This window comes from Pantherophis guttatus, chromosome 2 (assembly GCF_059756535.1).
Source record: "Pantherophis guttatus breed Tessera chromosome 2, ASM5975653v1, whole genome shotgun sequence".
Classification (NCBI taxonomy): domain Eukaryota; kingdom Metazoa; phylum Chordata; class Lepidosauria; order Squamata; family Colubridae; genus Pantherophis; species Pantherophis guttatus.
In genome coordinates this window covers 137969915-137991509 of record NC_142064.1, presented here as the reverse complement: position 1 = coordinate 137991509, position 21595 = coordinate 137969915, and the positions used below count along the sequence as shown (strand labels likewise).

At 40.8% G+C, this 21595-nt stretch overlaps 1 protein-coding gene across 1 annotated transcript in view; it reads right to left on the bottom strand.

Moving 5' to 3' along the window:
- CS (citrate synthase) overlaps positions 1–21595 on the bottom strand; it is a 37906-nt gene that overhangs the window by 4195 nt on the left and 12116 nt on the right. The window contains exons 2-9 of the mRNA XM_034412355.3: positions 17709–17756; positions 16199–16306; positions 10089–10154; positions 9859–9990; positions 9151–9339; positions 3751–3950; positions 1066–1195; positions 853–954 (exon numbers count right to left, since the gene is read on the bottom strand). Of these exons, the coding sequence (XP_034268246.2) occupies positions 853–954; positions 1066–1195; positions 3751–3950; positions 9151–9339; positions 9859–9990; positions 10089–10154; positions 16199–16306; positions 17709–17756 (975 nt within the window). The remainder of the gene's footprint in view (positions 1–852; positions 955–1065; positions 1196–3750; positions 3951–9150; positions 9340–9858; positions 9991–10088; positions 10155–16198; positions 16307–17708; positions 17757–21595) is intronic.

The window sequence follows — 21595 nt, the reverse complement described above, 5'->3', positions numbered from 1 at the left end:
AATACTTTGATTCTTCTTTCCCCTTAATTTCTTTAGTTAATTTATCTAACTCTGCACATTCCAGGATTTTTTTAATTAAATCCTCTTCCGTTGGTACTGTTTCTTTCTTCCAATATTGCGCATATACAATATGTGCTGCTGTCAATATATGCAATATAAGGTACTGTATTTCTTTGGTATAATTTTCTATCGAAATGCTTAACAGAAACAGTTCTGGTTTTCCCTCTATGGCCTCCTAATTTGCCAGCTCAACCACTACCTTTTTGTGGTATCCCTGTTGAATTTGCCTGAACAATTCAGCCAGATAAAGAAATACCTTGCAGAATAGAAGTTCAGATTATTTGTCTGTATTTATCATCTGCCTAGGAATGCTGGGAGTTACCACATCTGGGCAACTCGGGGCACTAGTTTAGAAGTGATCAGCTCTGCCCAAATTTGTATACTCTGACTGTTAACAACTCTCCAATAATGTCTCAAGCAGAGAAGAGTTTTTCCCATTTGCAATTATTTAACCACTGCAAGAATTCTTTCACTAAATGATGTTTCTCCTCTAACATCTAAATCAACCTCACTGGCAATTATTCTCTCAGACACTGAATTAAAGATAAATTTTCTTTGTGCTTGCCTATTATGCAGAGAATTATGCATTTCCTCCAGGGAAAGATTGAAGGCAAACGAGGTCCAGGCAGAAGAACATCATCATGGCTTCAAAACCTAAGGGACTGGGGTTTGGACAAAATTCAGCAGCACTTTTTCATACGGCTGTTGACAAAAATAGGATTGCCAACATGATTGCCAACGTCCAATGACAGATATGACACAAGAAGATTATGCAGAGATGTCAGCACTTACCCTGCCAGAGTTCAAAGTGTTCCAAATGAAGTCCCTCAGTTTTTCATCAGATACAGCCTCACCCAGTTCCTTCTGTAAATTTGTCAACCACACCAGCACTTCCTATATCAAGGTAGTGAGATTTGATGACATTGTGAGAAGAAGAAAAAGCAGTAGCTCCTCAAAAGCTCTGCCCACAATGCAAGGTTGGCTTTTGGACAACATGTCTCTTACCTGATTTGCGAGACCGTGAAGAGGCCCAGCCAGGCCATTCATAGCTGCAGCAAAAGCTAGGTAAGGGTCAGAGAGAGCACTGCCCACAAGATGACTAGTGTGAGCACTGACATTGCCACCCTCATGGTCACTGCAAAAGGAGAAGGGCGGGGTGGGGAGAGATTGAGATTGAGAGATCAGCATTGGGCAAACCAGTTTACAGCTATATCAACAGAAATGGAAAGAATTTCATATGCATTTGGCCAAGTATAATAAATTAAATATTCACCAAAATCTTCCCCCGAAGAAGAATATTTGAGGTGGAGAACTGAAGCCTGCTTTTAGTCATTGGTCAATTCTCATGGTTAGTGACAGAAATTCCAGCCCTAATTGCCATCTTACCCCCGAGGACTGCATTTCATAATAGGAAGTCTTTTATTGAGAATATCAGAATTTGACAGTACTAGCACTGCAGGAGAATTTTCCAAGACAACAGCCAAATACTATCCTGTGTTCCGGAAGTGGGCATTACCATCTTCAGCCCTAAAAAAATTCAGTGTTTGATTTGCTTGAGGGCTTATCGAGTGCTAAATTTTGATCTGGATGTCAGTGGATCTCTTTTGATGAGGCTTTCAAGAACAGAAGAAGCCCAGAGAAGTGCCAAAAGAAAATGTTTAAAACACTTTAAAGTGACTATCAGACTAAATTAGAATTTTACAGCTATTAAATATACCCCATATGGTAAATGTATTAATAAACCAAAGTATACATATTATGTTATGTTCTTAAAATAGTAAAGCAGATTAGCGAAGTGGATTTAGTTCAATAAAAGTTGGTATAAAAATAAAATAATAAAATAAAAAATGCATATTTTTGTTCTCTCCTTCCCTTCAAAGGGGGGATTGGGAGGTTGATTTTCCCCTCATGGCTGTAAAAGTCCTGGAATGTTTCCCTTTCTCATGTGCCATGTAGTCAGTAGGATTTAAACTCATCTCAGGGCTGTTTATTTTAAATCACACTAACAATCATTATTTCTGATAACCTTTGGAGGAATCTTGAATTTGCATTTGGCATAAAGACTCTAAATTGTCTACCTTAATTCTAAATTATGTGAAGGCCTTTACAATATTAATGCTGTTTAATATTTGACACTTTTTTGCAATCCTAGAGTACTGCAGATTTTAGTTTTTAAAAGGAAGCATGACACAAGCCTTCTCTTACTGGCTGTCTGACAAAATTAACTAGGAATTATAGGAAAAACTATAATGGCATCTCACCTTCCCAAGAGCCATGTATGCAGAGAAATCCCATAACAGCTGCTTAAAAATTAGATGAATCGTGATGCAAAACTAGATGACCTATACACACATCTGATGTCAGGACTAGAATGCAAAGCTAGCATTTGTGCCATCGCACACTTCAACTTTTTTTCATCATGGTTGTTTGTACCAGACATATACGAATGTACAATAATATTCAAACATTTGAATTGGGCAATTTTCTGCTGAAAAAAATGTTCTTTGCCACTAGGTGGAGTTATTCATGAACATCAGCAGCTTTAGCAAGTTTATTTAGATCAATATTGTTGGCAGTCTAAACCAACTGCAGCTTCCAGAAGTCCTTGCTAACCTAAGAGCTTTTAAAGAGTGAAACTATGCAGTGAACTGAACTCAGGAGCTTATGCTGCAGTTGAAATCAGGCAGTTAAAATATTATGCCTTTGACTAACAATGTCCTCAAAGACACTGAAACACAGATCAGCTTCAAGCATCACACAATATCATAATGTGGATTATTTTGTGGATTTTGGCTTCCTCAGTCAATGTGGTTTATAAACCAAAATTTATGGCTAACTGCAAATGAGTGAACCCAATCATCTACGGCTTACTTGACAATCCATACTTAAGTAACTATATCAAGAATATATGAACCCAGCCATAGTTAGTCCTCACTTACTGACCACAATTGGGACTGGCAACTCCATCACTAAGTGATGCGGTTGTTAACCGCATCATATGACTTACGACAGTTCTACTGTAGTTGTTAATCGTATCACAGCTGGTCATTAAGACAGGCATCAATTTGTGACTTCCTGCTGTTTTACCCGTTGACTTTATTTAGACTAATCCAACTTTTTAATGTGTGCCAGAGTGCCCACAGGAAAAAAAATGACAATAAAGGTTATCTTGTCTTATCTTATCTTGTGAAGGTCACAAATAGCAATCGTGATTGTGAGATGCTGTGACTGTTGTAAATGTACGCTGGTTGTGAAGCTGAGGTGCTTCACTGGGACACTGCAAGAGCCACAAAACTGAGGACCGGTTGTAAACCTACTTTTTAAGTGCCCTCATAACTTTGGTCACTGAACAAGGCAGTAAGTGAGGATTATCTGTATTATCATCCACCGTTTAAATCTGCTCAGATACTCCCAAATTTAGCCACACTGGAAGTAGCCACTGGAAGAATTTGGATTACTCCTGTTAACAGCACATGCAATACCCAGAACTGCAACTGTAGCCCTCTTTGTGCAATTTTGGTTGGTGATTTCACCCACTTCCCTGCAGCTTTTTTTTTTTTTTTTTTTTTTTTGACAATTATCAACCAGCTGCCACCCAAGCTCTATCTTTCTCCATTGGTCAATTCAGCCTGTAACTGTAGAAGTAGATGTACCCAGAGAATCTAGGGCTTTCATATAGGCACGGGTTACCTGTGAATGGTGAGGTAGAGCCGCATAAGTTCAATAAACTGGGGGTCAGTGTAGCCCAGCATGTTGGTGAAGTTGTATGACCAGTCTAAGGCGGGATCAATGGCGCCGATGCTGCTACCTTCACGGTAGAGATTGCGATAGATCTTTGCAGCAATACAAGGCAACTTGGCAATCAAGTCCATGGAGTCTTCATAGATAAACTACAAGGCAAAACAAGAAGCGAAGACGATCAGGAGGACTTGTTTACAAGGCTAATTTTCCAGCAGCATGTGATCTGCTAAGCAGACCCCCTCGCTGCAGAAGTTTCAATTAAGGCTAGCGCATATGCAGTTTTAAAGATGTTCTTTGTATAAGAAATATGCCTCATGTAAGGCTTTACAGAGTGGTCCCCCCCGCCCCCAAGCTTTGGAAAAAGATTTGATGTCCTGGTTTTGCCCCCCGAAGCTTTGGAAAAAGATTAGATGATGGCACATTAGAACAATTTGGTTCAAGGTTTTTATGGTTTTTTATGTTTTATGTTTTAACTGGCTGTGATCATGTTTTTATATGTTTTTTAATTTTTGATTGGGAGCTGCCCAGATTTGGCTGTAAGGTGGACAGCTATATAAATGTTTTAAAGAAACAAATAATCATGTCTTCCCTGCTGGAATTGTAAGACCATTATAAGATTATCGTTAAGGGGCTGGAAGGCTCTTGTCTCTTACTTGCTTAAGCGCCTGAGTTTGCTAATAAATACTACTGCCAAGACCCTTTGTAAAGACTAAAGAAGAAACACCTATAGTAAAGGGTAGCAGTGAGTACCCCTGCTACCCATCATCTCCCAGATTTGTTTTACATTCCCCATTTAGACTTTCAGGGCTTATTCCTACTCAGCATTAGTCAGTAGTCTGGTGGGATAAATGTGCCAATCCTCCCTGGCCTTCTGCTGGTTGGCACAACCCATCTGCTCAATGCAAATTGGAGGACATACCCAGAACTGAAAAACCATTTGTGGTATTCTCTCTCTCTCTCCTTACAGCAGCTGCCCTGATAAGAGTTCACAATGCTGGCGCAGCCAGGTCAAGAAGGACACATAAATCTGTCCAAATCTATTCAAAATCTGATCATATGGGAAGGGAACATGGGAAGGACATTATGGCAACCACGAAGCCAAAGCATACTTAGATCAGGAAGCAAAATGAACATTGCCATTCCTGGGATCTATAACACTGGAAAAGGAAGGATAACTAAGGGGTCTGGCATGAGGGAAAAAAGTTACTTTAAGGCAAGGGAAGACAGAAAACAGCAGACACATAAAGGTGTGTAAACAGCTCAGAGAAGCTCTATCAGACATGGGGACTGACAAGGAAGCAGCAGATCAGTCAAGGCAACTCAAAGGTTGGATGGAAATCATAGGATAAGTGGGCAGGAGGGTATTATTTAAGAAATCAAAGAAAACAAAATCTAGGATCAGATTCCAGCTACCTTTGCTTTTCCAAGGGTGTTCTGACAGAGATTTAGATAAAGAACACTTTTGAAACAGTAACTCATCACCACTTCTATCATAATGCAGTCCGCAATGAATATGTGGTTTAAATATTTTGCAAGGACTCAATTGACAGGAGTTGAAGACATGGCAAAACGGAATGCCAACAGAATTTATACGGTAATAATTTATACTAACAATCAAATTGTCAGTACTGGTTGCCTAAAAAAGGCTCTGTCAAAAATATGGAGAATTCTGTAAGCGAATGAACTGAAAATGGTGGTCGTCAGATGATACTGCCAAATGGATAATATGTATACAGGTAGTCCTCAATGTACGACCACAATTGAACCCAAAATTTATGTTGCTAAGTGAGAAATTTGTTAAGTGAGTTTTGCCTCATTTTACGACTTTTCTTGCAACATTTGTTAAGTGAACCACGGCAGTTGTTAAAATACTAACGTGGTTAAGTGAATCTGGCTTCCCCATTGACTTTGCTTGTCAGAAGGTCGAAAAAGGGGATCACATAACCTTGGGACACTGCAATCGTCATAAATGTGAGTCAGTTGTCAAGCATCTGAATGTAAATCACATGACCATAGGGTTGCTATAATGGTCCTGTGAAAAAATGGTCACAAGTCACTTTTTTCAGTCCCGTTGTAACTTCAAAAGGTCACTAAACAAACTGTTGTAAATCGAGGACTACCTGTATTATCATGTATCATAAAGGGTTTGCTAATATAAAAACAGGACAGGGGGAAGAAACAGAACTGGCTGTTTAGAATGAAAAGTGTCGTGTTTTCTTAGTTACACAATGATCACTACGTTTGTGCATTGCTTTGGATTGAAAGCAAAAAGATGCTGTGAGAATGTACACATGGTACCTGTTACCATCTCTTAAGACAAATCTGTCTTTCTGAGGATCATGCTTTAACTGCAGAAGGCACCCGGGCAATTCTAGGGAGACAGCTGCAGAAAGCTGCTATAGGAATAACTACATTTATTTCGAGTATCTTTTTGCCTTCAGATTGGAAGGGTTGCACGGCTCCAACTATCAATTTCCAATCCAGCTGCAGGAACAGGAAGTCATTTCAGGGCATGTTTCATCATACAAGTTGGGGAACCTCCAATCAATGGAACGAATCCAGCATATCTGACTGGCCCATTCATCCAGTGAGCATTTTAGAAACAGCCCTACCCAAACCTGCCCACGTTCCGATTACTTGATATCTTTCTCCACATAATTATTTTCTCCACAATTGCAGAAGATGTGAAGTAGTCAAGTAATTTGGAGCCATGATGAGAAATAGCTGAAAGATGAGCCTACAGGTTCTCTCTTGGTTAATCTATCTCTGATGAGGAAGACTTGTGAGAGCTCGGCTTCCAGTTGGCATTCCTGCAAGGATGGTGATGTTATCGTTATCCTTCATAGGTTGAAGTTAGGCGTACAGGTAGTCCTCGATTTAACGACCACAATTGAGCCAATTTTTTTTGTTGCTAAGTGAGACATTTGTTAAGTGGCTTTTGTTCTTTTTTATGACCCTTCTTGCCACAGTTGTTAAATGAATCATTGCAGGTGTTAAATTAGTAACACGGTTGTTAAATGAACCTGGCTTCCCCATTGACTTTGCTTCTCAGAAGGTCACAAAAGGAGATCACATGACCCCAGGGGCACTGCAACCGTCAGAAATATGAGTCAGTTGCCAAGTGTCTGAATTTTGATCGCATGACCATGGGGATGCTGCAACGGCCGTAAGCTTGAAAAACGGTCATCAGTCACTTTCTTCAGTGCTGTTGTAACTTCAAACAGTCACTAAATGAACCGTTGTAAATCGAGGACTACCTGAACTGATTTCATATTCTGTAGCAACTGCTTTTGTTTTTGCAGAGTGAATGCTCTGGGAAGGAAATTCTTCACTGACCAAGCAGCTGCTGAATCAGGCTGCTCTGTCCTGCGTACAGCTGCTTTCTATAAGCAGGAGGTGCAGGAATATTTGGCTCGCTCTCGCCCTCCCTCTCCCTCTCCCTCTCCCTCTCCCCCTCTCTCTCTCTCTCTCTTTCTCTATGGCAGGAGTGTCAAACTCATGTCATCACGGTGGCGTCACGTGACTATCGGGACTCCCCCCCCCTTTGCTAAATTGGGTGTGGGTGTAGCCAGTGCATGATGCATCCGGCCCGTGGGCCGGGAGTTTGACAGTCCTGCTCTGTGGAAAACTGGAGAATGACAAGGCAAAGAAGGGAAACTGATTGCATCCTGAAAGTCCACAGGATCTCATTCTTCACCTCATTTGAAGACAAGACATCATCAAAGGCAAGGGCAGAACCAAAGCTATCTTCGGAAAGAATGTATTCTCTTCTAACAGACTCCTCAGTTTCAAACTGTATGCTGGAAAGATTACAGTTAATGGGCAGCCAAAGCAAATTTAGCACCATCTCCCCACCCCCTGTCATTTGCAAATCAGATAGCAACACCTCATGGCAGACAAAAGATCTATAGAGCCAGACCAAAGTCTCCTTGCTTCAGTTCAGAGGGCGAGCACTCACAGTGTAAGTCAGGTGAGAGCACATGTCATTACGCTCAAGGTCTCATATTACCAGGACAGACACAGTCAGACCCCAGAGATTGAGAACCAAGGTCATATGCTAAACTGATTCTTGTCAATGAGAGCCGGAAGGGAGAGAGAAAAAGGTGGGAGGCGGTGGTGAAATTTACAGCAATGTCTTTATGGAGGATAGAGTTCCAGAAGGAATCCGGCCATAAACGGGCCTCCAAGGCAGGCCAAAGCCCGGGAGGACTCACCACCTCTCGTGAAATGTCAGTCAGTCCAAAGTCAAGCCAAGCAAACAGTCCAGAAAAATCAAACAAAAAAAGGGGTAGAAACTAAGAATGGGGTAGAAAATCCAACGCGTAGGTAAACAACGATGAGAATTGCCAGAGCAAGCCGAAGATCAGTCTCTTCCACTCGACTGAGTGAACTAAACTGACATCAGTTGAGCAGAGGAGGCGGAATCGAAGCAATTATTTAAAGTGATACACACTCAGTCTCTGACAAACTCACCGTGAACATTACCCACACTTTGGATTCTCCAAGCAGCGCGCTGGAGAACCAAGGTCATATGCTAAGCTGATTCTTGTCATTTACCATGTGCTAATCGGACAATCCTAGGGAAATTCTGTCTACTTGGTCACAAAGAACCTGAAATGACTGAGCAGTAACAGGAGGATCTTCAGGAGAGAAAAGTTAATGACTGGGCTAACTGAATGGTTAGAATATAGCAGTAACTCATTTAGAATTTAGTAAAATTAACTGGCTAGATTTCTTTCCTTTGCAATTGCTAATTCAGAGGTAAGCTTACATCCCTATCAAAATTTCGAAAAGTTAAGCAACACAGTACTTAACATTAGCAAATCAGTCCTAGAATCAAATTTGTATTTAGCAGCATTTAAATATATCGAATTGAAAGTTCTCAATTGGCAGGTGCAATAAAAAGACTCTGCAGAAACAATCTTCAGATTTTTCTGTGACTTTAGTTGTGCTTTTAGTTAGTTATGCAGAGCACGATAAAACTTTGACAACAAAAACTACCAAAAGGTTTACTCCAGTTTCTACATTTTAACAGGTATAGCCTTATATTTTCAGCCTTAAAAAGAAGCTTGGAGGAAAAACAAGTACAAGACAGTGAGTGCACTGTGAATTATAATTGTTCTATGCACAGCCAAGACCATTCATGTATGCATTTTCTATTTATACATGCATGCATACAATTTCCAACATATAATTCTGGATTTTAATTCTAGATAGCTCAATCAATGGTGAAGAAAATCCTGACCGATGTATGTACCGATACATACATTCATAACAGTGCCAAGCTTGAGGTCTCTTCTATAACCTCTTCTACCAATACTTGTGGAAAGCTTGCTGCTTGTGGCTTACCTCCCAGTACTTGGTCCGGCTAATTCCTTCAGAGTAGGCGCGGGCAAAAGTGCTCTCGCTGTTGAGAGCTGTGACAGCAGCACTGAGTTGTGACATGGGATGAAGATTGGTGGGGAAGTTGTCAAGCATAGTCACTACATGGGAAGGCAGGGCTGCTCTCTTTGCCCACTCTCGGGACACCCAAGTCACCTGAGTAAAGAAAACCACAACATTATACATCAGCGGTGAAATCCTCTGAAGTCTGTTCTGTTCTGTGAGTCTGCTACTGAGCGCACACTTTGCACGCGAATGCAGTGCTAAAAAAGGAACATTTTGAAGCCTTCCAAGTCTGCAAAGGTAAATAGAACAGACTGTGCCACACTAGAAAGCAGGAAATCCAATGATTCTAGCTAATATAAATCGCATGTCACAGCTGATCATCGGAAATACCGGTTCGCCCAAACCGGTAGCATTTTTTACTACCGGTTCGCCCGAACCAATCCGAACCGGTAGCATTTCACCCATTACACATCTATAGCTAGGAGGAAAGGTGCTATCTAATACCAGCCTTCCGTGGTCTTGGCTGTTCTCGTCATTACAATAGAGCTCTTACTGTTTTCCCCAGAAGTTCTCTAGACATAAAAAAGGTTGCACAATCACTTTGCAAGTCACTTTAAATGGGATGAACATGATAGTCTCCCAGAAATCTTTGCCATGACTTATTATTACCTGGTCTTGGGAAGGAATCTCTCCTGTCACCAGTAACCAAAAGAGCCCTTCAGGAAGGGGCTCTGCACCTCCGGGGGCTTTGGGTAGCAGCTTCTGGCACTCAGGAATGCTGTAGCCACGGAAACGAATGCCCTAAAAACCAATCCCAGAAGCAGGATAAGAAACCACATTTCAAATGAGACACTAAGAGCTAATTACAAAAGTAATGTCGCCAATTCTGCCCTCCTTACCTCATCAGGATCCAAGACAGAGGTCTCGTATATTAGTCCTTTCATACCTCTCATGCCACCGTAGACCTGGAGAAAAAAGAGAGTTACTTAAAACAAAGAAAAAAAAAATGCCTTCACCTTAATCCTCTAGCCGACCCAAATGCAGAAGTCAGAAAAATTACTCTCTTGTTTGATTGTGTCTGTCTCCACAAATATGACTGGACAGTATTTGACAGAAATTGGGTCTGAGGTCATTTTTAAGACACATTTGTAGTTAGCTTGTTGATATACTTTTGCATATATTTCACTTTTTATTTTCCATCACTTTTAGCTATCTGAAACACAACAATAAGTTTTAGCAGTGTCTCTTGCTTCCTATTTCTCTTAATTCTTTCCCTTTCTATCCACTTTTTGTCTACAGCTTGAATCAGGTCAAATAGAACAGCACTTTTTAACAAAAAATCAAGGCTAGCTTTCCAGCTGGCACTCAGAAAGCCTACTATAGTTTTTCACATCCAGTTTGTACTAGATTACATAGGACATCAATTTAAAAGCAATTAATGAGATGAATTGTAATTCAGAAAGAAAATGAGGCTCAGCGCAGCCTAAAAAGTTAGTAGAAATCAAGAAAACTGCTTTGGCTGCTCCACGCTTGAGAAAGAACTGGGTTACAAATAAAAACAGAGATATTGCTGCATTGCTTAATCATGACTAGGCTTTTCCTGACAAGTTAAACTTTTACATCAATTACTGTGCACAATGCCAGAAATGAAATTTCCTTAACCTATCCCAAAGGTTTCCATCAATAACTTTCTCAAACTGGTACTCTCTGGATGTTTTCAACTACAACTTTCTTTAAGCCAAACCATCATGAATGTGCTTGGAGTGAATAATAGGAGATATAACTCTCATTAGCATGGACTGGCTTGAGGAAAGCTGCACAAGAAAAACTAGACTTTGAGGCAGTAATGTCAGCATTTATTTCTTTTATCTGTCAGTATTTCTGAGCTTTCTTAATCACCCAAGGCAAAATAGATTCAAATTAAAACAACAAATATCAGGAAAACATGAAGATATCTTGGCATCCCCCATTCAGCTTAAGCTAAAGGAGACTTACCATTTTCTTTTGAACAGCAAAGGGTGTAGGGGCTACATGTATTTATGGAGGTAGGGAATACAAAACCTTGCAATACACAAAATGGGGGTTACTATCGAGATGGTCTTGTATCTTGTTCATACCTCATGCACCTTGTAGGAAAGAGGGACTTTTAGAAGACCTTCTGTACACTACTGTTCCACATGGACAAATTCTCTTCTACCAACCTGCTGCCTGATGTAATTGAGCCTGGGAGCATACTGGTATGTCAACTTTATTGCAATGTTGTAACAGTAACAGAGTTGGAAGGGACCTTGGAGGTCATCTAGTCCAACCCTCTGCTCACGCAGGAGACCTGTACTAGGGATTCGAACTGTCGAACTGCTGACCTTTCTGATTGACAAGCTCAGTGCCTTAGCCACTGAGCCACCTAGTCAGTTACCAGGCTGTTACCGTAGATTTATGAGATTCTCCCACGGGCATTCTTGTCACTATGTTTTGTATCAGCTGCACTTCTGGGTCATTTCCAAAGGCAGCTCCACATAGTCCGTATTAAAAGTATTCCAACTGAGTAGCAATCAAAGTGTAAGATACCCTCCCCTGATCTAAGTAGGATTGTTAAGTGGTGCATAAATTGGGTGAAAGCTCCCCTAACTATTGCTTCCACCTGCTGCTTAATCAGAAATCAGAAATCCAGTTGGCTTCCCTAGTCAAAGACCACCTCCTTCACAAGCATGACCCACCCCCCTCCAGAGTAATCTTGGCTTTGTGCTCTAATGTTTATGGGCAAACAGCAACTCCGTCTTGGAGAGGCATAATTGAAGCTCCCATTCAGTTCCTCACAGATTCCAGTCATCGAATCAAGATTTCTATAATATCCCTGGCATAATCTGAGATGATGATGTGTGGCTTCAGCATACTAATGGCATCACAGCACCAGATGTCCACTTCCAGCAATGTTATGAAGACGTTAAATAGCATAGAGGAAAGGCTTGAGCCTTGTGGGATATCATACTGGAAGACCCAAGGGCTGGAGCATTTTCTCCCCTAGCATCACTGACTAGAATTGTCTATTCAGAGAGGAGGGGAATTGTCAAAATCATATCCTCAACTGTTATATATGGGCCAAACAAGATGTGTTTGATGGTGATACTGAATGCTGTGAAAAGATCTAATAGGATTAGATGAGAGGCACTCCACCCATCAAAGTAACAGCAAAAGTCATGTACTAGAATGACCAGTACTGGGCCTGAATCCTAACTGGAAAGAATTCAGATACTGTAGTATGTTTCCTCTAGAGCCCTCTCTAGCTGGTTCCCCACATTCTCACTTTTTTTGTACCTCTCCTTCCCATGGTATTTTTGGGAGAGGAAGCGGAATGCTACAAGAACTAATTATTCCTCTTTGGCCTGGGATTGTAAACTTTTGGAAGTTTGACAGCATGTCACCAAGGCTCCCATAAAATAGTTGCAGAGCAGGATAACCATGCTAACTCAGAAAAAAAAAAAAATCTAAAAGTCAAACGAATGTAGAGAAGATTCAAAGTCATTTTCTTAAATATATTTTTCTTTTAACTTCAAGACATAATTTACTGATTCATTTACTGAATCAGGAAAAACACAAGCTGATCAAGACAGAACTGGGACCTGAGTCCCAAATGTCAAATCTCACCCTTCTCTCCACAAAGCACAATAAAGGACCTACTTCAGAAAAAGAAAAAGCTCAGAAAAGACAAGCTAATCAATAATCAGTCATATATGAACAATTTTCAAGAAACAGAAACAGAAACAGAATAGAGACAAAATGCAAAACTATAAAACACTACTCTGTTTTTCATCATGGCTTCCTGTCTCCAGATCATTCCTCCTATCTACCAGTATAATCCTATCAAACCAATTTATCTTTTCATTTTTTGTATGAGAAATTCATCAGTTTTATCTTGTGCCCACATGAACACAGAAACTTACACAGACATTTACAATGAAGGCTGTTGCTTCTTCTCAACCTAAAGTGATTTTTGCAATGAGACAAGATGAGGAAAAAGCCTGTCTAGAGATGAGGAATAGTAAACTAGGTGCCTGCTAGCAAAATGCATCATGCAGAAAACATGTTCCCCCTTGACCGCCATGAGTGTCAAAGTTCTGCAGAGTTCCCAATGGGCTCCAGTTTGACAGGATCAAAAACCGGGAACATTTTGGTTGCTTTATTTATTTATTTATTAAATTTGTATACCGTCCTACTCCCGAAGGACTCAGGGCGGTGAACAGCCAAAAGATAAAATACATATAATACAAATGTTAAAAAACCATTAAAATACAATTAAATAATTTGGCCCAGAAAAAACACCCCAAATTTATAAGACAAATTTAAAATTTAAAAAATTTAAAAACAGTTTAAAAAGGTTAGGCCAGGCCGGCCTGCTGAAATAGGAATGTTTTGAGGGCATGGCGGAAAGCGCGCAGGTCTGTAATCCTCCGTACCTCCGGGGGGAGCTTGTTCCAGATGGCAGGTGCTCCCACAGAGAAGGCTCTTCCCCTGGGGGCCGCCAGTCGACACAGTTTGACCAACAGCACCCTAAGAAGCCCCTCTCTATGGGAGCGTACTGGTTGGTGAGAGGCTACTGGTGGCAGAAGGCGGTCTCGTAGATACCCCAGTCCTAGGCCATGGAGCACTCTAAAGGTGGTAACCAAAACCTTGAAGTGCACCCGGAAGACCACAGGGAGCCAGTGCAGCTTGCGCAGGAGGGGGGTCACATGGGAGCGCCATGTCGTTCCCATAACCACCCGTGCGGCCGCATTCTGGGCCAGCTGGAGCCTCCGGGTGCTCCTCAAGGGGAGCCCCATGTAGAGAGCATTGCAGTAGTCCAGGCGGGAAGTGACGAGGGCATGAGTGACCGATGAGTGCTTCAGGCTTCGGTCAAAACAAAATCTGGAGGTGTCTTACCAGATGATTAGGGAAAGACTTTTGGACCTCATTCTCATGTCCCTCCTGCACCCGGCCTGGGTGCTAGCCTGCTTGCTAATCTTCTTAGTGCCTTCCTTTCCCTATTTACTTAGCCACTAATGCTGATGTCCTAAGTTTTTTTCCTGATCCTCTAAACTGCTTCTTCCTGGAACAAATACATGTGCTTTGGTCCAGACACAGATCATTAAAACTAGCTACTTTGTGCATAGAAGAGTCAGTAAATCCCCTAGGATTGCAACTTTATCTGAAGGCCTTGGTAGTACAGGGGCTTAAGGCACCCTGTTATTAAGCTGATTAAGACCAGCTGCCTGCAATTCTGCAGGGTTCGAATCTCGCCAAAGGCTCAAGGTTGACTCAGCCTTCCATCCTTTCTAAGGTAGGTGAAATGAGGACCCAGTTGTGGGGGCAATAAGCTGACTTTGTATAAATATACAAAAGGATGAAGGCTATTGCTGAGCACATTGTAAGCCGCCCTGAGTCTTCGGAGAAGGGCGGCATATAAATCAAATTTAAAAAAAAAAAAAAAAAAAAAAAAAAAGGCCCAGGCCTAGTGGATAAAGAAGCCTAGGATATGCACCAAAATGAATGCACATGAGTGTATCCAACAAGGAGAAAATGCTATATATTACGGGAAATTGGAACTCATGGGTTAGGAAAACAAGATTAGATTTGGTATTTAGACATGACGAAGAATCAGCTATTACTGGTTGAATCTTGAGCTAAAACAGGAAATTAAAACCAAAGCTGAAACAGTTACCACAACCAATATCTGTGATGTAAGGTGGTACTCAGCTTCTAATTTATTATCAGTATGTCCTAGCTATGAGCATGCAGACATTTAGAACTGTAGATATATGGTGGAAAGTATCGGTACACATGTGAATAGAAGCTTTAAAAGACAGAGAGGTGACTAAGATTTCCAGGGATTGAAGGTTGGGTAGTGGCAGTTACCTCCCTGATAAGCAGATGCATATTACCAAAATAATGCACGTTTCAGAATAAATGGCTCAGGACCTGGGTACTTGCGGGACCGCCTACTACCACCAATAGCCTCCCACCGGCCGGTACGCTCTCATAGAGAGGGGCTCCTCCGGGTGCTGTCGGCCAAACAATGTCGACTGGCGGCCCCCAGGGGGAGAGCCTTCTCTGTGGGGGCACCTACACGAGCTCCCCCCGGAGATACGGAGGATCCCGGATCTGCGCACCTTCCGCCGAGCTCTAAAGACCTTTTTATTTCACCAGGCGGGCCTGGCCTAACTTTCTCCCTCTTTTTTAAACAATTTTAATATTTTAATATTTTAAATATCTTTTAATTTTCAAAGTTTAAATCTGTTTTAAATTGATTGGGGTTTTAATCTGTCTGGGCCAAATTATTTAATTCGATTTTATTTCTGTTTTTTAAATTTTGTATGTATGTATTTTATTGTTGGCTGTTCACCGCCCTGAGTCCTTCGGGAGAAGGGCGGTATACAAATTAAATAAAAGTAAAGTAAAGTAAAGTAAGTAAAGTAAATCAAGGAAGATATATTAAGCAATGGCTTTAATCTGTCAAATGTACGCAGGTTGCAGATTCTGAACTGCTTGATATAATTTTCTGTTCAAAATAAAATCTTTTGTTTTTTTATCTCTGAAGAAAGAGGTGGACACATCCTTAATTAAAATCAATTCACCACCAGCAGCAGGTTCTAAGTCAAGAACCTCACTCTATTCTAGGAGACAAGAACAAGAGTTGTTGCCAGACCAATGAGAAACAAATACTAAGCAGTTCTCCAGGATCCCACAGAGAGGTTAATTCTAGTCCTGATTCTTGCCAGCTTTTCACTAGAGACACTCAAGCTGAATCTGGAGCTCTTATGTAATCTATAGTTGGATCTGAATCTTATTCCTTTTTTCCCCATACACTCAAAACATTTTCTGTTTTTTTTTTATCCAGACCCGATACTAATGTCTGGAACACAGCGTATGTGTCTAGCAACGTACCATCATAACAATTTCATTTCCTGCAGAGTACAGGAGCCAGACTAATTGCACATTGTTGTATTCTCCATTCTTACTTACATATGCAACTTACCATATCTACAGTGATTTGTCCAATGACAGTATTGCCATGTTGTTGTCTGAAGCTTTTAAGTCTTGCTTGTTCTTTGGGTATCATATTAGCAAGAACATCTTTCAGGTTCTGAAAATAAAATAATGTCTAATGTTATACATCAAAAATCAACTATTGTTAATGGTAGAAAGCCAATCTAGAAAAGTGGTACATGAGAGAAAAAGAAGTTGACGTTATGAAATAAAATATTGCTCATATTTGTTTTATACCTATTTTACAGTAGTCCTGCATGCAATCTGCACAAAAAAAAGCTTTGTCTTAATACCATGACATTCACTCGGTAGATTCCACAACCCCCTTTTTGTTATTTCTATACCCTTTTTCCCCCTTCAGATCACATTTTCAAATTTTTCACATTTACAATTTTGTTGTTCTACCGAATTGCCTATGCTTTAATCTAGTGGTTTCATAATCTTACTGATAAAGGTGACTTCAAAAATCTTCATTTAATTTTTTTAAAGATTTAATGATTTGGTACCATTTTCACCTATCATCTTGTTTCATCTGAGCACAAAAGAATGAGATGAGATTGGAGACTATTTTCTATTCACAGTTATAAGTATTCTGATCCTTTTTTCTTTTTCCATTGGTTTTCTTGCATGCAAATTAAAAAGGCATGCACTATGAATGATATCATATTTTAAAACCATTGATATAGAATTTCAGTGGAAATACAAAACTTTATAAACAAAACTACATTCTTCCCTAACTATGGGAATGCTTCTGAAGTCTTCCTAACTTAAAAAGCAACATGAGAAACTATCACTTCTTCCTTCTCCAGTAACTACAACACTGTATTTATGGTTCTACTATGAATTCTCATCATAAACATAAATGGTGAAACATGTTATGGTTTTGCAAATTATTCCTCTATCTCTTGAAATTTATTGACAATGCGAAGGAACTATTGAATTTGAAAAGAATATATACTGACACCAAGTATGTGTCTGGTGCCCATAATGCAGTCAGCAACCTAGAGTAATCTTGGGTATAGTCAAGACTCAAATAGTCAACCTGTAGTGCTGTGGGAAACTGGGAGGGGGGATTGTATAGAGTGAAGTGATATCTATCCATAATATTCTTTTCTTTGAGAGCCAAGGACATTTTGCCCTGCACCTGGAGTGGTGTGACTGGGAGGCATCTCCAATTGGGATGGTGCATTGATTTGACCATGTGAGGGACATATGGATCCTGGGGCAGGGACCTGGACTTTCTTTTGGATGGGGAAAACCTGGAAGCTTTCAGATTCAGGTTTTCCCAGATGTGCCAATATGACATCTCTAATAAAATGGAACTTAGAGGAACTTCTAGCCTCGGAGTCTTCTTTCATTGGGGGTGTTACTTGGAACCCCTAACATTAACCCGAATCCCTGGCAGTCCTGAAGATCCAAAGTAAAAGATGGCTTCCAGGACTGACACAACCAACAGATTTTGTACATCCTACAAGAAATGAAAAAACCCCAAAACTTACACTAGAAGCACTAGCATGTCTGGCAGCAAAAATGATACATGATGAGTTCTGTAAAGAGAAAGAAGTAGCATGTTAAACATTAGTTCTACACTAATAATCCTCCATGCTCTATAATGCACCTTTAGCATACTTTGTCCCACCTAACTCCATCACAGTCCCACCCCCCTTGAAAAAGATTTGAAAATACAGTACTGGATTTCTGAACTATCACCATCAAGGAATTCTCAGCAGCGTACAACAATAATCTTGAAATGTATAAGCATCAAGTACCCATGATATAATACAGTCACAAAAAATAAAAACCAGTAACTGTTTACTGCTACACGAAGAAATGTACAGCACTGACTCAATAATTTAAGATGGGCCAGTGGCAATCACAATCAAGCACCCAAATTCAGTTCAGTTTGGAACCCCTTGAGCATCTTTCATGATTTAAATTCTTACCACTCAAGTTTTCATTTTTTAATATACCCTGTTAGCATTCCCATTGGTTGTTATTCCCAAATATGCATTTGGATTACTAGATTTCTGTTAAAATGTTTAGTCTGGATCTAGAAATCCAAAGGAGGGCACTTGAGGAAAGAATGAGATTAGCAGATGGCCTCCCCTTTAAGCAGTAGCAGCACCATTAATGCAACCTCAGTATCAGGGAAGCTAACAATTGTACTGTACTGCAACAGTTTTCTCACCCTGGCTTTAGCCCCAGCAAATACCGGACTTACTTCCAGAAAGTCAACAGTTAGAGCTGATCTAGGGGAGGCTCAACGTTTATTAACAGTCTCCTGTCAGTTTTGATCACTTCTATTTTCACAGTCCAATCATCTCAGGAGGGTAATACTTGGATTGGGTTTTTTTTCCCCTCTCCAAACTTGGTGCTAGAAATAACATTGCATCTCTGCTTAGCGGTTGTAACCCAACCCCATCTTCATATTCAGCTTAATGCCACACCTGGGGCATGAACAAGTTTCCTACAATCTTAATTACAAAACAAGCTAAAACGAAGAGATAATGTTGGGAAAACCTTAACTTTTAAATACTGGCTAATATTCATTAATAGGTATTTTCTCATCATTAGCCCATTTTCCTCTACCATACTTTGCACCAACTTACTCATATTTCTGTATCATATGGTGCCTTTTATATGTTTTGGAATTCTACAAATCACATCTAAATAGAAGAGCATAAATAGAAGAGACTATATTAGCTCAGGATTGAACTGTGGAGTCCTGATGCTGTCTGAGCTTGATACAGAGTGACTCCCACTCCCTTCTAGCACTGAATATATTACTTTGTTAGGTAGTGAAACATCTGCGAGCAAACAATCAAACTCGGAAAGACCCAAGGACTCCACATCTCATCTAGTATGGTCAATGGTCAGACTTCCTATGAATTGTAATCCAAAAATCTAGAGAACGGAAATATTTGGACAATTGTTTTTATAGTATTTTGGCAAACTGTCTGGAGCTGTTAGGGGGAAGGTAGTATATGTTTGATGAAATCAACAAATGTGAGTGCCTGGTTCACACCACACCCTGAATCAAACCAAAGAATCCACATATTGCTTTAATGGATTGAAAAACAGATTAAAAATACAGTCAAACCACCTATGGAGTTACAGAACACCTTTTACCTCAGGAAATATAGTTTGGTAGGACCATCTGTCCTACCTACTAAGCTTATGCCATCAAGTTGGAGACTTGTTAAAACTGATTGCTTCTTAAGTAGATCTGATTTTATCTAATCATAGCACAGAAATAAGCCACAGTGACAGTGAAAGGGCTCTGATGATGATTTAATGAAAGACATTGAACATACGAAGCTGCTGCCCTCCACAAATAACCCAACACAACACGTCTGCCTTGCCTGGCAGCAACTCTCAAGGTTTCAAGACTGCAGTATTTGCCAGCCTTTGCTACAGGGGTCAGGGATCTAACACAGAGCCTTCTGCATGGAAAAATGCATCCCTTAACAACAAGAGTATTTTGCATATAATTCTTCAGATTGATACTCTTTGTCTACACCTGAGGCACCAATAGACTATGTGAGTTACATCCCACTACATCGAGTCAAACTTCTGAAAACCTTTGACAAGATAAAGCTACTTTCCCCCATTAAGTAGAAATAGTAATCAGTGCTTTCTAGAACTCAGCCAAATTATAAAATGCTAGTTTCTTAATAAATAATTTCACAAACATTGCTGACAATTTCTTTCCTACTTCCAGCTGACTTTCAGCTTCCTTGCGGAAACTTCTCAGCATCCTTGAACTCGTGTTTGTTCATGTCTCTTTTTATCGCTTACCTCTTCAACAGCTTTCCTTCTAATGCCTTCTGAGGAGCACATACATGAAGGCTTTTGTTCTTGGGCAGCCCACGTAGCAAGTGAACAATCTGGCTTGACACGTACATTTCTCTGATTGACAAAAAATGTCCCACTACAGACACTGCTAAGAGCTAGGCCCATTAAAAATATTGGGGCATCATCAAACTCTTTCATAAATTGTTATTGCTGTTTCCACAAAGCCATTCCACTAAATAAAAAGCAGAAAAAGCCGGCTGTAACCAGAAATAGTGACTTTCAATTTTAAGACTATTAATTAATCAATTATACTGCCAAAACTGGAAGTTCAACATTAAAAAAACAGCAGTGTAGCTTAGCTTTAGTTTGCACCAGAAAGCTGTTTTACTCCTAGAGCAGATCAGAAAGAGGAAGAAAAAAATCTCAGTCGCTGCTCAAACAACTGGAGGAGGCTTAAGGACAAGTGGTATGGTTCCTAGAGCTGTATCTAAGCAACTTTTATTTCTTCTTTACTCTGGACTTAAGAGAAATATCCTGGGACACCTCCCAAAGGAAGGTTGTAGAAAAACAATATTAATTGGATGATACACAAAATACGGTTATTTCAAATCATTTTTATGGGCAAGTGATTGAATTTCCTACCAATATTTGAATTATCTTCATATAGATGGTCCTCAACAAGTGCAATTTTACCTAATCACAACACCTGGCAATCCTGACACTCTTGTGAGCTGCACTGATTGCCAGTTTGCTTTCGGATACAACTCAAGGTGCTGGTTATCACTTCTAAAGCTCTGCATGGCATGGGTCCATGTTACTTGAGGAAGAGTCTTATTCCACTGAGACTGGTCCGCCCCATCCGTGCCAACTAGAGGGGGCATACTGCAGATCCCATCATTCAAGGAATTTCGGCTGGCAGGGTCCAGGAGGAGAGCCTCCTTTATCATGGTTTCTGACTTTCGGAACATCTTACCCGGAGATGAGATCAGTTCCCTCATTTCTGATCTTTCACAAGACCTGGTTCTGCCAGATGGCTTCGGGCCCCAAATGAGAAACATCACACCGGATGTGGTTGATGGATTTAGAGAAACCCCCACCACATCCCCTGTGTAGTTGGTTCCCTCTTTCCTTATTTTATGACTTATAGTTAGATTATTGCAACGCGCTCTACATGGGGCTATCCTTGAAGAGTGTTTGGAGACTACAGTTGGTCCAGAATGCAGCTGCGCGAGCTATCGTGGGTGCACCTAGGTACACCCACATTACACCAATTCTCTGCGAGCTGCACTGGCTCCCTATTGGTCTCCGGGCACAATTCAAGGTGTTGGTTATTACCTTTAAAGCCCTACATGGCTCAGGGCCAGGCTATCTTCGAGACCGCCTTCTACCACGACCGGTAAGATCCTACAGAGTTGGTCTCCTCCGGGTCCCATCAGCTAAACAATGCCGGCTGGCGGGCCCACGGGGGAGGGCCTTCTCTGTGGCTGCCCCAGCTCTCTGGAACCAGTTACCTCCCGAGGTCCGGACTACCCCCACCCTATTGGCCTTCCGGAAAGCAGTGAAGACCTGGCTTTTCTGGCAGGCCTGGGGC